The 16,382-nt window shown below is 37.9% G+C and overlaps 1 protein-coding gene across 2 annotated transcripts in view; it reads right to left on the reverse strand.

Moving 5' to 3' along the window:
- SLC10A7 (solute carrier family 10 member 7) overlaps nucleotides 1-16,382 on the reverse strand; it is a 189,737-nt gene that overhangs the window by 55,232 nt on the left and 118,123 nt on the right. The window contains exon 6 of one of the 2 annotated variants that reach the window (XM_037897360.2): nucleotides 3,130-3,165. The exons of the other annotated variant lie outside the window; for it this stretch is intronic. Coding sequence (XP_037753288.1) covers nucleotides 3,130-3,165 — 36 coding nt within the window. The remainder of the gene's footprint in view (nucleotides 1-3,129; nucleotides 3,166-16,382) is intronic. 2 annotated transcript variants of the gene reach the window in all.

Consider the following 16,382-nt stretch of genomic DNA (forward strand, 5'->3'; position numbering starts at 1 on the left):
GTAGTATCATTACTGCTACTGGGAAAAGTATAGACATTAGTTGAAAACAGAGAACAAAGTAATAAGATAATTGTAAACATAAGGTACTGCTCCATACCCACATGATGGGACAAAGCCTGGGGAATTAAACTACGAACTCTCTAAATTCTACATTGTGACAATTACTCATCATTAGTAGAGAAATTCCCCCAAAAGGAGATTTCTTCTTGTCTATGAGAATTCTTAGCTTACTATTTTTCTGAAAATTTTTTTTAAAACAGCTGAAAAAACTGGCTCTTCAGTTTAAAAATCTTGATTACTGTACTGCCACTACTGGTTTCACTTAAATATCTAACTGACACAAGGAGAGCAGGAACTTGTCGTGTGTGCTCTAGTATATAGGATCCCATATCCTTCTAATAAAACCTTGCAAAATGTTGCAAAGAAAGGAGAATGGCATATTCCCATGTTAACTTGCAACCAATGGGTCTCAGAGTGCTTTATGTTTCAAACCTTTTCTGCTCATCACATATATGAATGCAAATGTGTATTGTTTATGGTACACTGCCCCTTTATAACATGATCCTTGGGAATCCAACATCATAAGTGTTAAAAATAACAGTTATAATGAGGACAACAATACCGGGGTTTAATGCAGCTGGAAGCCAAGGTTCTATAGCTTCCTATTACAGTGATAATCAGTGATGCTTATGGCACGGTTGCTATCCTTTAAAATCTAACAAAGGGTACCTACAAAGATAAAGTCTGCTAACTGAGGGTACAATATATGAGGTTTCATAAAATCAGTCTTCAAATCTCAGACCATTTTGCTAAATAAGCTTTATATAACAAGTTTGGTAGCAGAAGTATTCTCTTCAGAAATGTGACTGACAATCTTATATTTAACACCATTCATTTAGGGAAATAAATTATTTGCAGGAAATATATAATTTATAACAAGCTTTCACTCTTCTTCCATTTGTGTACTTCAACATGTCTTTAACAACTTTGTTAAAACAACTCATGTTTACATTAACAGACATTTACAAACAAAGGAAGCAGTTCAAAACATTATATACTGTCAGAAATTAACATGGGGCACACAGAGGGAAAAATTTAAACCGTGACCATCTAGGGCCAAGCTATCTAAAGAAAACAAAAGAACAAATTAATAAATAATAATTTACGTGTATTCTGGTAGCACTCAGAAAGCGTTAGGCACTGTTTACACACACAGGCCTTGCCTTAAGAGCTTATGGTAGTCTTATAAATATTATTACTATAATACAGTATTCTAATGATAGTATTATTACTCTGTTGGAGCATGGCCATTGCTTTATTAACACTAGCGAGCATCATAGGCCTGATCCAAAGCCCATTGAAGTGCTTTTGAAATCCATTCAGTGTCCATTGAAATCAACATAAATACAACCAGTGTTGGCTTAACTCCAATGAGAGTTTTACCTTGGTGCTGAGTGTTTTTGAAAATTCCATCCAACATGAATAGAGTAGCAAAGGACAAATCACCCCTTGTCACACACTAGACTTTTATACATCAATAAATCCCACAGAATCATGGCTCAAGTTTGAACACTGTGATAATGAAAGAATCTGCAGCTTTTGCAGATTTTAGTCCACACATTTTGTTTAGAGCTTTGTTAAGAAGTGACAACTTCTTTTTCTTCAGGAGAGCAAACCGCTCAGAGTGCTACAAATAGTAGTACGGTAAATAATAAACAGTTAAGTGGCACAGTGTTACACTAGTAACTTCAGCACTGATTGGAAGCACATATGCCTATTCTCTGGCTCCTATTTCTTCTTGAACATTAGAGACTTTTACCACTTGCTACAAGATGAAATAGAAGATGAGATACAAGATGAAAAACGTTACGGCTGACTACTAGCTGGCTGGAGTATTTTGTTACCTAATCTTTTATTTGCCCATAAAGAGATGTCACTGACATAAATCAAGCCTTTATCTTGTTTCAAAAGTTGTACGATTGAAAAATTAAATAAATTAAATAAATTAAATAAATTTCAGGTTTTACAAAAAATGCACCTTCCCCCAGGCTCCATTTCAAAAACGTCCTATCTCAGTCTAGGTACAAGGGTTCAAGACATCACTTAGAAAGTGAAAAAGATGCTCATGTTCAAGGTAATAAAACCAAAAGTTTTGTCTTTTAAAAATGGGATTTTGGTCTTGTAACTCCACCCCTCTGGAAGAATTACCATCTATCAGGGAGAGCAGAAGAGGGGCAGACAGTGAGGGGAGTAGTAGCAGACCATCCGGAAGCAGTTCCTTCCCTCTTCCTTATAAGGAAGTCATATTAGCCTGTCTGTGAACAGAGACTTCTCAGCCCATACCCTATATCTCCTCTCCCCAGAGAGCAACATACCTCAGTGGTTCCGTGAAACCCATGTATCCTGTTGCCAGCAGGATCAACACCTGCTAAATGATATTAGGTATTTCAGGGAAACACTGCCAGCCTGTTACAGGGTCACTTACTGTGTAATGACAAATAAACATCACTTGCAACCAGATCTCTGTTTGCTTCCATGAACTGTAAGTAACCAAGACCCTGACAGATGACCAACGACTGAGTAAGACTTGAACAAACAAGAGTCAACAAGGTTCTTGTTAGTGGCACCCAGTGGCTTCAGTAATTTGTCATCCCCTTTCCAATCTCTCACACACCTCTAACACAAAAATACCCACAGGTTTTAGTTGCCCAAATGTAAGACTGCATTTACTTGGCCAAACAGTCAGACATGAGGTCCATTTTGGCTCATTATGATCCCATGCTACCCCAGCATATGCTATAAGATAGCTCTCCTACTGGGGTAAGCATTTTGCCATTGCAAACATGTGTGTTTGGCTCAGCTTGTCTGATAGCATATGCTTTTGTGATACTGTCAGATGAGCAGGCTCACACCCCCTTATAAAAGGAAGCAGTGGGCACTGTGTTTGCTGTGACACATTTTTATTTATTACCAGTTTGGAAGAAGTCTGTCCCAAATACTGACCACAACTCCTTTTGAGTATCAAAACAATGTAAAAATCAATGAAACTTCTGGTTTACAGTATATTTTTTAATAAGTGGTAAGTTACTTTAAAAAAAGGGATTGGAGTCTTAATATCAAAATACTCACAAAAAGCAGCAGTAGAAGTGGAGTTATAATGATACCCTGGAAGAAATAAAAGATAATGTTTTATTAGCCAGGAAAGCAGAATCTTCTCTTTGTCATCTTAAACCCTGATGCATGGAAATACATAGATTTTGTTAAATTAAAGCAAGGCTAAATGATAACGAAAGGAAACGTTTAGCTTCATTCTTTACTGTACAGATTCTTTAACATCTGTATATGAATAATTTCTACTTACTGTAGCTAGAAGTTTAAATAATATTCCTTAGACCTAGCTTTCTTCTTTTTAGACTGAAGACTTCCTTTCTCAAACTATACACAATATAGAAGTTCAGACTAGTATCTTGTGAAGATTTCCCCACCAATATGTTGTACTCTCACTTGGTTAAGATGCCCCTCCTGTCGGGGAGACAGGTGGTTCAGTCCCACGCTGCCTAATTCATGGTCCTCTCTTGAGCAAAAGCTCCATCAGCTGTGATGAATTAGGTGTCCTGATTTTATAATGTAAACTAATATCCCCTAGGAAATGAGCTGAGATCTCAAAACTCATTTCACTTGATTAGACTCCATGTCTCAATGGAGAAAGGCAAGTCTTTCATCTAATTTAGTCACACAGGACCACCTCAGCTCTCCACATCCCCCAAGCAGAGACAGGCAAAAGATTTATTTTCTTCACTGACAGGGAACAGGTTTAAGGCTCATGACTGGACAAAATACAAGATTTTAAGTTTCATGAAAGAAAATCTTAAAATGAATTGTTTGGGTTGGGAGTTAACATGGCATGCTTCACTTTCATAGCTGCAAGTGGTACGTCTCCCTCACCCCTCCATCATACTTCAATATTTTCTCAAGATTTAATAAAAGCAGTTTTGTCATTTAATGCATATTCATTCACAAGTCCCACTTCGAACTTCTTTTGTAAACAAAGATTATTTTTCTTCCTAGTATTTATCAGATACCATTATTCCATTAATGAGACCCACTCACAAAAACTCTCTATATTTTCCAAGGGCAAGATGCCAACCCACTTATACAAATCTAGAATGATAATTTTCCCACATATTCTTGGTTTCAACGAAGTGAAAAATACAAGTTAAAAGCAGTGCTCCCTTTTTGGTAATTTTTTTTTGTCATAATGCAGCTTCACTCTGGCTCTTCAAAGCTGTTAAAATCCAATATAAAACTCTCTCTTTATCTGATGTATTTGTATTACAGCAGCATCAACAGGCCCCAAGCAGGAGAAACTACTGAACCAGACACTTATGAACAAACAGGAAGACACGGTTCTTGCTCTGAAGTGCCTTCTTTAAAACAAGATGCAACAAGTGAAAAACAGGAGCGGACAAAGGACAAGGAAAAGAGGAATAAGAACAGAAGGTAACAGGCTAGCTGCACCAACTTGAAAGTTACAAATTATTTTAAAGTATTTCTTGAAATAAATAAATGATATATCCTGTCTTTGATGGCTTCTCAATCTAGCCATCATTTGTCAGCTGACTTGTTGTGCGTGTCCCAGCAGAGGTGGATCCTGGAAGGACAGCAAGCAATGGCTTTAAGGATTACTCCAGCGGTGGCGTTCCCTGTGTGAGGAGCCGCATGGAAGAAAATGCAGCAATGTTTGTGGGAAAAGTAGACACATGGGTGTTCAAGGATGGCAAAATTTGTGGTGCAGGAAGCAGCAGGCGGGGGTTGTGGGATGTAATAAGAGCTGAGCAGTTATTATGCAAAGTAGTTGTTACAACACCTGAAATGATGGCCTATAGAGAACAACTTTATAGAGAGAATGTAATGCGGTCATTCCAGTATAATGTGCCACATAACACACACAGAGTTTTATTAGACACTGTTGAGTATGTGGGCTAGATCTCCCTCTTCCCCTCCTGTGTATAAGAAATACTTCGCACTGCCAAGTACCTGAAACTTCCCCTGGCATAAAGGAATCCTCAGATGGTATAAAGCTAGCATAGCTGGCTCTGTGATGCCCACTTCTAGACCCAAGCACAGGGGGATTGTCAGGGGTGGAGGTGATGTACCCAAAACACTTGCACTCTAATGATTCTCCCGGTAGAACAGTCCACTGGTGTAACAAGGCTACTCTAAGGTGCTGAATTAGGGCCTGGCCAGCCCTAAAATTTGGGGAGCAGAAAGGTGGCTTGTATGACTGCCTGGTGAGGGGGTTCCATGACATCCCTCATCCTAGGCAGCCTGTGTGACATACAGAAGGCTTGAGATGGAGCAGTGCAGTGACTGCTCTGTCCATGTGCCTGGGGTTGTACATCATCCCAAAGACAGCAGGGAGGTGGAGGGGCCACATCCCCACTCCTGCAACAGCCTGCAAATTTGACTAACTCCTCACAATGTGTGGAGGCGCTGGTTCAGGACCATGTATAAGCTTTGGGCACATCACCTCCCACTCCCGAGAAGCCCCCTGTGCTTGGGTCCAGAAATGGGTATTACAGAGCCAGCTCTGCTGGGTTTATACCACTTGGGGATTCCCTTTTGCCAAGAGAAATCTCATTTAGGAAGAATGTAAAGAGAGGTTAAATTACTGTCCTTCTGGTGAGTCTGGGTAGCGGTGGTCCCTTCCTTTTCACTTACTCAACAATGCTCTTCAGGACAGGGCCTGTGTCTTCCTATGGGTTTGCACAACACTTAGTATAATGGGGTCCTGATAGTGATTAGTTCCTTTGCGTGCTACCACACTACTACTGCTGCTGCTAATTCTAAACAGGCACAATATAAAGAAAAATTTTATAATAACGTAAAGGTGGACGTGGAGTTGAAATATTCCTCTTTTATAATAACGTAAAGGTGGACGTGGAGTTGAAATATCCCTGTACAGGTCAGATTCCTGACTGCTTTGTTAAAAAAACTGGCTCCCAAAATGTAATTCTAGCAATTCTTAGGATAAGTTTTATGACAAGCCCTGGTGATCTTAATAAACTCAGAAATGAGGTACATGTGGTCTCTACACAATCATTATTTATACGGTCAAATTCTGCCCTCAGTTTTATACAATCAATACACAAGGAAGTTCAGAGGAGCCACCCACAATTATCTTAGGGGATGACTGGCCCATATTTAAGAAGAAAATAGTTATTTGATGTTAACATTTTACTTAGATAAATAGTATCAGTTCCAGCACACGCAAAGATTTAAATTAAAACTTCAAGCCATATCTCTTTTCATTAAGCATACCTTAAAATACCTTAAAAGTATTCATAACCCAACAGTATGATATTTCAGAATCCATAGATATCACAGAATGCAAAATTAACGTGTACCAATATACAAAGGTTTAGGAGATAAAACCAAAACATTGGTTCATTCTAGAATAAGCAATTCAAAGAACAATAGGAAAATGATAGCTATTCAGGACTGTCCAATTTATATGTTACTCTACTGAAATGCTAATAGGCTGAATCAGAGATAGAAGTACTCTAAGTACAGGATGTGAACTATAATCTTACATTGCTGCAGCAACAGTTACTGAATGCCACAAAAGAAACTAAAAAGGGAAATCTCTCCTTTCTAGTCCATTGCACACAAACACTACCAGGAAGAAAAACCTAAATTTGACTACTCTTTTCCCTACCTCACTTTCTGAGCAAGTGCTGTCAAGCACATAGTGTATGGAGATAAACAGGTTGTAGATAAGCACTTCCAGCAGAAGCTGAGCATCTGCCCTTGTGGATGCAAGGTCATTACACAGTTTTAGCATCCTCAAAATTAGGGTGGAATGTTAAGCTCTCTCTGTGCAGCCCATAATGGAATCTAAGTTGTAAAGTGACTGCCATTTGCTATCTGCAGAAAAACTTTCAAGAAATCCATTTACACCTCAGATGTGAAAGACTGACTGAATATATTTCAATGATTTTAGTGGGAAGGCTGGGGGGGAGGGAATCACAGCCTGACCTGAAACACTGATATAAAGTACGATTCTGCATAGAATCAGTCACATTAGAAACTTGTAAATGCACTTCTCTTTACAGTAAGGATCACAAAATATGTCACAGTTAAGAGTGCTATTTATAATTTTTTTAAAACAGAAAACAGGTACAGAGAGATGCATTTTACCATATTTCCATTGCAAAGAAAACGTTCAAAAATAGATCACATTGGTTTTCCAATTTTGTTTCCTACAGTATAGCACTACCCCATCTTGGTTACTGGAAGAGGTTTTCTTCTCTGACAAAACATGTACCCTCAATACATGTAATCAGCGACAAAACTGGATAGCAAAAAGCAAAAAGAATTTTACAGCTATGATGGCTAATCATTAGGAAACAGGTGATGTTAATGGATGTATAAGACAGGCCAGGCTGAAGAGAGGCACCTGGTGGAAAAGGTGTATTGCATTATTGTAGTGAGGCAATGAGTCAGGCAGACTTTCTTTATACCTCTTAGCCCACAAATTTTACTTTTTCACCATCATTACAGGCACTCAGCGACACCTGTTTATGGGGACTATCAATCAATGAACATAGTCTTTAATTTGTTTTCAGAAACAGCACTGGAAAGAACAAAAAGTTATTGGTAATCAAAGCTCTGATCCAGGAAAGCACTCAAGTATGGGTGTAGCCCCACTGACTTCAATGGGTCTATTCATGCTTAAAGTTAAGCACCTGCTTAAGTGCTTCGTTGGGATGAGGTATAACAGGATTAAAAATGTAAATGTCTTGTCTCTGACCACAGTGTCATTTTATTCAATGTAAAGTACTGTTGAATGGTCAGTATTTCTATTAGTATAGAGTAGGTTAATGAAAACAGCTCCATGGGGGAGCCAGTTTTGTTGGCAATCTCAGCAGAGACCAACTGAAAGAGCTTGGAAACTGAATTACTCCATCCTCACCCTTCTACAATGTGTTTACAGGTCTGGGTTAAGGAATACATTTGTTGGTCAAGGCAATATGGGAAAGCCAGCAATGAATTCCTCAATCCACAGAATATTGATAGAAACTCTAGGTGCAATCTGGCACTGTTTAAGGCAATTTATTACACCTTGCCACCAAAAGAAAACAAAGAACAGGCCCTTGTATTTATTTATTTGGTTTTCTACAGTTTTTAAAAAGGACAATATCCAAGGCTCTAAGCATTCATGACACACACTAACACCCTCCGCAAAAATTAATAGTAGCACAGCAGCCTTAGCCTCAAAAACAAAAGAGCCCCCTCACACACATGAAACACTGAATTCCTCCCTCGCACACAGATCTAACCCCTATCAAACCTCATCCTCCACAGAAGCCAGAGCAAATAAATACACCTCACTGGGTGTCCTGAAGGTCGGCAGGCCAGGGCTGGAACTTCTTCAGGGAAAACAATCTACCACCTGCTCCTGTCTTAAAACAAGGGGTATTCAACTTGAGCTCCTCCACTGATCACACTGCAAAGCTATGGGATAGGGAAAAAAGATGGTGTGATCACCACTTAAATTCCATATGGAAACCAATATGCAGCTAGTGCAGAACATGAAGCACCAGTGACATGCATTGCCACTGTAAAGCACCACAAGGGTAGTGAGTTAAGATTGTGTAGGCAACTGTAAATCTGGCATTTTCTAATTTTTGAGTGTTAAATCATTTTTGAAAATGGTTTCAAACATGTTAGTGAAATCATTTGTAAAAACCGTTTAATACACTTATATGTGGAACGGTAGCATCAGAAGTATGTTTGAGACTACCCTTCTTCTGCGGATCAAACACAACTCTTTAACACTGTTTAAAATTTGTGCAGCATAGATACAAATATTCTGTCCATTGTTCCCAACCATAATTTAAATATAACAACAGGGACGGGATTTTGGTATACTGAACCAGGTCACCAACTTCTACATTAACATTTAAATGTTTCCCGCTTTCAATCAACATGCTAATTTTTTCTGCTGTATTATTTCATAGATTAAAATCAGAATAGCTCTTTCTGATGTCTTCATTGCATCAGTCATTGCTCCCCCTTTGTAACTTCAAAGAGCCCATGCTTTTTCCTCCCTGTACATCTCTGCATTTGATGCATAATCACCTTTATTTTCCTTCTTTGTTTTCCAAGTTTATTATTTTCAATATTTTCCCAAGTTACATACTAAAAGCTTTTAACATTCCCCTTCCACACATTATTTTTTCATCAGCTATTTAAAAGGAATGTGTTTGTTGATTTTAAAAACAATCAGTTTTGTTTTGGGAGTTAAGAGTAAAACATTTAACTTATTTGCATATCATATTGTTTTATTCCAAAAGATTATTATGAACAAAGGGAGAAATAAAAGCTTTATGAACTGACAACTTTTAGGGCACTAAGTTGATCCAACTCCTCCACAATTAATATATCAGAACGTGAATACATGTGTGAATTGAATGTTATGCCCTTTTAAAAGATTAATATGCATGTAGTTTTCCGCAAAGACTACAGCGATAAACACATACTACATATTATCAGGACAACAAATTAAAAACAAATCTACAGATAACATAACTATACATTTTCCTAAATCAATTATAAATAGCAAGTATGACATAGGAAACGGCAACTTTCCAAAGAGACCGATGTTTGGATTTTAATAACTGAAATGTAAAGTTAGAGGTGCAATCCTGAGACAGCCATCACTTTATTAGAGGGGACGTAATCTGCCAGGTTTAATTTCAGGCTGTGGGATTATGCCCTGGGCATGCAATCCCAATCAGATGTTGCACAATTTTCATCCTCCAGGACAGCACATTGTTCTCTCCTCTGGGGAGGGAAGAGGATCATTAACATAACTATTCACATTAGATGCTAAAAGCACTACTAGCATTAGATGGCAGACACTGGTAGTGCTTCTATCATTTAATGACAGTAACTAGTTTTAGACACTAGGAATTATTTCTCCCACCAATTACACACATGAAGCCCAACTGCAGCCACCAGGGTTGCATGAGAGAAGTAAAGATTTGGCCCAGAAATGCTGCCAGCATCAACAAGATGCCCTTGAAAGCATAATATGAGAAAGAAAAAATACAGTCAGTAGTCCAAGTTTACACTGGTACATTGATCAAGGGTTTGGTTTCCACCAGTAAAGCCAGAAAAAAGATACAGTTTTCCTAAAATGAATTTGAAGAGAAGGGTTTTAGTATGATAGACCTGCAATGTGAGAATATAAACAGAGTATATTAGAAATTTAAAACACAATGTGCCCAGTTTCCCAGCAGAGGGCACCATCTACACTCTCAAAATCCTCTTCCTTACTTGTACAAAAAGAAAAGGAGTGCTTGTGGCACCTAGAGACTAACCAATTTATTTGAGCATAAGCTTTCGTGAGCTACAGCTCACTTCATCGGATGCATCCGATGAAGTGAGCTGTAGCTCACGAAAGCTTTTGCTCAAATAAATTGGTTAGTCTTTAAGGTACCACAAGTACTCCTTTTCTTTTTGCGAATACAGACTAACACGGCTGCTACTCTGAAACCTTACTTGTACAGTAATAGTTTAAAACACACACCAGTAAGAATCCTGAGGTTGAAAAATAAAGATGGAGTATCAATTTCGGTATATTTCTGAAGCTTATATTTCAGTAGTGTTCTCCCACAGTCAGAATGAAACACACAAAACGAAATGCCCCAAATATGAGTAAGAAGTGGCAGTTTCTAAGCATGAAATGGACATCATCAGTTAATATTCGAGACTGAATTTCAGAGTTAGATTGTTATAATAAAACCTAGTAGGTCTGAAATTCAAGATCTAATATTACCAGATAACATAACATTGAGTTTGAGAATTCCAGTTTAAAAAAGAAGAGGATAAAATGTTATGCTTCAGGCAGCATGAGTATCGAGAGAGTGATTGATAGAGGCACCAATCCTATGCTGTGATGGAGCCATTTTACACAGTTCTGCTAGTGCAAAGCTTCTTAAAGCCAGCATATCCATTATAGGTGGATTTTCCAGCAAAGTACAGCCAGCATAACAGTTCCTACAGCCAGTCTATGGGGTGTTGCCACAGGAAAGAGGTCCTGGTTACGTTTCCCCTGCACTTTGGCTATCACCTGTTGCCACAGTGGCCCCTTGGTTCCACGGGCAGCCAGCATAAATTCGAGCATCCTTCACAAACACAGATGGACCAGGACTGGGGCCACACCGTATATACAAACCTGCATGCATCCCTTCACTGATTCTCCCTTGAACACCACATTCAACTTTAAATTTCTTGTCTTCACCTTCAATGCACTATACAGCTCTGCCAGGCCTACATCTCTGATGGTCTCCTATCACACCCTTTCCCGTGCTCTGCCAACGGTACCAGCCTCAACACCAGTTTCATTTCCTCCTCATGCTTCCTTCTCTGTGATTATTTTTCCTGTTCCCCCAGTACCCAGTCAGTCCTCAGTGCCAGCTCTCAACAAACCCTGTTCTTATTGAAACAATTTTCTTGTGCAGTCCCCATACGGAATGAGATTATTATAATTATATATGGCTAGTTTAGAAACTGTATTTATGTACCACCAATCTCTGGAGTACAGTACATAGATATTCATTACGGATAAGAAAGAAAGAAACCTCTCAGTTATTCCATTGGGGCACTGCACAGGTGCAGGGGTCCACCCATGCAAAGCAGCTTGCAGGATTAGGGGTCTTTGATTGTAAATTCAAGTGCTGTCTGTTTCTGTGTATTGTGTACAAGTATTTAAATAATGTATAACAACAAAACAATAAACAAAATACATTTCAAAAGATATTGCCGTAAACTACATGTACAGTGCTACCTAGGAAGCTTTAGATCTATTTTCACCATTGCTTTACAATGTAGAAAACTGAGATGAATAGTTACATTTTTATATATTTTAGAAGAAAAGCTTTTACTACATTTTTAAAAAAAAATCCTCTTTAGTGCAGAAGAAAATTACGAACAATCTAAAATTCTGCTTTACTTGGAAATGTCCTGTATCACCCGATAAACCCTATTTAAATTAATATCAGCAATACGTTAAAACCAAAACGCGATTCTTAGCACCTTAATGACAAAATAATGTTAACATGAAACGATGGTACACTAGGTGGTGCTGTTGGACCTTCTAGAACAACCAGTTCCTCCTAAGAGAAGTTTTGTGCTGTTAAATTAGCTTGATTATTGTATATAAAACAGGGTTAAGTCACTTCCAAGAGGTAACAAAAGCAACACAGGAATGAAAAAGATACTCTGAAAAAAAATGTTGGCAGAGATTCCTTTTCTGCTAAATGAAATTTAACCCTCTTCCAGAATGCTCTCATCTTTCCCTCCCAAATGATAGTAAACAGCATTCTTAATCTAATTATCACTGTAATTCAATCTCCATAACAATTTAAATTATAATTCACACATATGAAACCTTTGCTTATTAGCTGTGCTTAACTATAATGAAGGTTATCAACAGGGTACCAATGAAAAAGATTTTAGCAAATTAAAGTTGTACAGTAATTTAACTTTCACTGGTGTGATAATTAGTGTGGGTATGTTTGTAAAATAAAAAACAAAAAACCTCAAAACAATCACCCCTCTTACACACACATCTCAGAGAAAAGGTTTGTGAAAAATCATTCAACTACAAAGGAAGCAATAAGCATAATCCCATAACTGAATCTGTTTATTTCTTTGTGAAACCTGCTCTTTATGAATGAAAAACAGTTCTAGTATTAATCCATTCAGAAAATGTCATCATATATTAACCAAAGCACAGTTAATTCTGTTCACCCTATTATCAAGATATATTATATTCAGACACAAAAAATCCTGTTTTCCTAAAGTCAAGAATCTTAATTATGCTAAGAATGAAACACTCCACAACCCTGTGTGTGTGGCAGAAAACAAGCTTTATTCAGATTATGGATGGAAAAGTATCATGTTACTAGAAGAACTGAAAACCTTCATTCACCAGTCACTGAGACAGGACACTATCTTAGCATTGCAAATGTCACTCGATTATTTATTATCCAGAAATATCATCTATGATAAAGCACTAGAGCACAGACATAATTACTCTCACATTCACAGACTGGAGCCCAATGTATACATGCCATTGGATAAATCACTGAAACAGAGAATTTATAATTGTATGGTTACAGACTAGACCATTTGTGTCAGTTTTCTCAGGAAAAACTCTCTGAAACCAGACTAGCACCAATGAATAGCTCAAACTAGAATACCATTAAGGAGGGGCTCACAGCAAGGTGAACCCATTGGAGTTGATGGCACTCAGCACCTTTCAGGATCATGCCCGAAGTTTGCTAGAAAGTTAAGCCAATGCTAATTAGTTTGTGAGTGCTCGGTCCTTTTTGAGCTCACCCACATCATCTTCTTCTAGCTCCACTAAGTGCTCTAAACTGCGTAACAAAATGTATGTCAAAACTCACTTGTTTGTTTTCCAGAATCTCCTATGAGGAGGAGTTATGATTTCCTTTCATAACTGGACAATTCACAGATTTGGAAACCCCTCGCCCTGTGTCAAAAAAACAACCCCTCAGTATGGTAATCCATATTGCTTGTGCTCTGTGCTGTCTGCCAGGCCCCAAGTCATCAATAATGAATAGAAATGTACAGCTACAGCAGTAGCCTGTGTCATGGGCTTGTCAGGGATTTCTGAAAAGGAACAAAAACACAGGTTTGCCATTTGGCTGTATCTTCTTTAGCAAACACAAGACAGAAAAAAAAACAAAGGGGAAATTTGGAAAGGGAAAATATGATTAACCCTTTAAGAACTAAGAACTTTCCTCACAAACAAAACTTCTTTGCCGGTATTGCAACCAATACTCTAGTAACTGTGGAATAGGCCTGGGAATCTAACAATAATAGTGTTCATTTTGAGGGGGAAAGATCAGTATAGTTTTAAGACAATGAAAATATAAAGAGGGGTACACAAGTGCATCACGGTTTATATGTAATCTCTTACATGGAGGAAATAAATACAAATTTCTTTCCCCAGCAAAGCTAACAAACTCAGTCTTTAAAATAAAATCTTTTCTAAAGTAGAACCTTACTGTGTGTGAAAATACATAAAGCAATGAAAAGCAACAGCATTATTAACTGTCAGTTGCTAGCCACTGTTTAAAAATAGATTTGGCCATTTTATCTCTTGTATTTCTTTCCAATTTTCCTGAACACATTTCCATAGATGCTGTGACTGTAGCATTATGAGAGTGATTATCTCATATTTTACAAACAGAACACACCAGCTGGTACACTACCAGTCTATCCCCCTGGGAGGGTGAGCGGTGGATAACAAAATTTCTACAGCAGGCACACAAACTAAATTTATTGAAATCCCAATGCAAAGCCAAACCTTTGTTGCTTTCTGCATCTGAGTAAATTCCAGAAGATGTCTCACACTATGTTTTCATAATGTTAACTGTAGAAGTCCCTGAGCTACTGTACTAGGTGGGTAAACATTCTCTATTTCCTGAGAGATGCTAAACGAGGTTTAAGAAGCTACAAAATAGCTCTGGTTTCAAAGAGCTTGAAAGTAGTCTATTTTTGAATGGAATGAAAGTATAGAAACACCTACTTTAAAGTCATGTAACTGTGCATGAAGTACAATATATTTCACTTCAAATTATGCTGCCATGCTATGCTTTCTAGCTGAAAACATGAAATGAAAACATTTGGTTTAGGAACAACTGAGTAAAATTCTCATGCAGCAAAGTACATTTTCAGTAGCCTAATCACTGTGCTGGCCTAATGCCATCGTGTGTTGCCTTTTGTATTCCTGGTTAATTTAAGATATATTATTCAGCTAAATTCTGTTTCGAATCAAGCAGACAAGTGTTGCTAATGATTTTGGGTAAGAGAAAGGGAAGAAAACTTAGTTTCCTTATATCATACATTAAAACAACTGACATAAAAAAGCATGAATTAGAGACTATGGCATGCATATTAAAGCAAGCACCCTCCTTCCCAAAATATGATTTTATTTAAATTAATTAGGTCTTTTCTCAAGTTGTAGATCAGGATCATTTTATTAGTGAACAAATATCCTCATCCTGTCTAAAGTTTTCAAATTATTTTACAGCGGACAAATAGCCATTTCTCAAGTCTAACTCCAAATGTATTTTTGCAAACAGGGATTAGACTCAAACAACAGACTGATTGCTATTTATTTCACTAATCCTACAAACATATAAACTGCTTCTTTCCTCTCTGCTAGGTGTTTTCTTGACTAACTAGCCCACCCATCTAGTATACTGTCCAAATACAGGCACAGAAATTTTAAACATCCATGTAACAGACAGCAACAACGTGCTCTCAACACAGAGATGCAAAAGGCTGTACTGCCTGCTCAATACGCACAAGTAATTCATATTACCACAAAGGAGAGTTTTTCATTCATATCTGGTGAGGAACAGGCACTAAAAAAATAAATCCCATTTCTTTGTCAATAATGTCATATATTTATTAAAGCAGGTAAGAAAGAACAAGATGCTGGATATCTACCTCAAAGATGTGCATTTTTTGTGTGTGTGTGTCTATTTCCCACCAAATATCAATGCAAATCTCTCCATTATCATAATATGAATCTACATATTTTACTTGCTTATCTGTTCAAGTATATGTTCTCAAAACATAGATCATCCATTCAATCAACCCATTATATATAATAGCCTGTCCCTCACTGCAGTGTCTGATATCCCTCACTCCATCTCACCAAGAAAACAGGTGAACCTTGCAGCACACACCGAAAGCCAACAAACAGGCGCTCTGTCATACCAAAGAAGTGTGCTCCAGAAGCGAAACACTCATTTACAATGCCCTGCCACCCACTCCTTCTCTTTTAAACCTGGTGGCTGTTAGCTCAAATACTTCCACTGGAAGGGTGCATGGAGGTATCAAAGAAGGAGAAAGGTGGTCCTTCAGCCATGTGCCATTTAGGCTATTCTATTAGGATGTATAAACACACAGTGTGTTGTAGTTTGTTCAAGTCAGTCAAAGCACAGAGAGTTAGCCAGAAATGCACCAAGTTCCCCGCACTGGGAACTGAGCTCTGAATAACTCTTACAAGGAGGTTGGCTTTGAATTTCAATTTTCTTTCCTGACTGTGCTGCTCAAACTTGCCATTAGGAGGAGCTGATATTTCCTCTGATACGAATGCTGTTCTTATGCTTAAATGGTTTGCCCTGAAACCTGGATCTTTGATTCAATAACATAAGAGAACATTTCCAGAGGGGAAACTTGTTACTGAAAACAAAAAGAAAAGGAGTACTTGTGGCACCTTAGAGACTAACAAATTTAGTCTCTAAGGTGCCACAAGTACTCCTTTTCTT

This window comes from Chelonia mydas, chromosome 4 (genome assembly GCF_015237465.2).
Source record: "Chelonia mydas isolate rCheMyd1 chromosome 4, rCheMyd1.pri.v2, whole genome shotgun sequence".
NCBI classification, from domain to species: Eukaryota; Metazoa; Chordata; order Testudines; family Cheloniidae; genus Chelonia; species Chelonia mydas.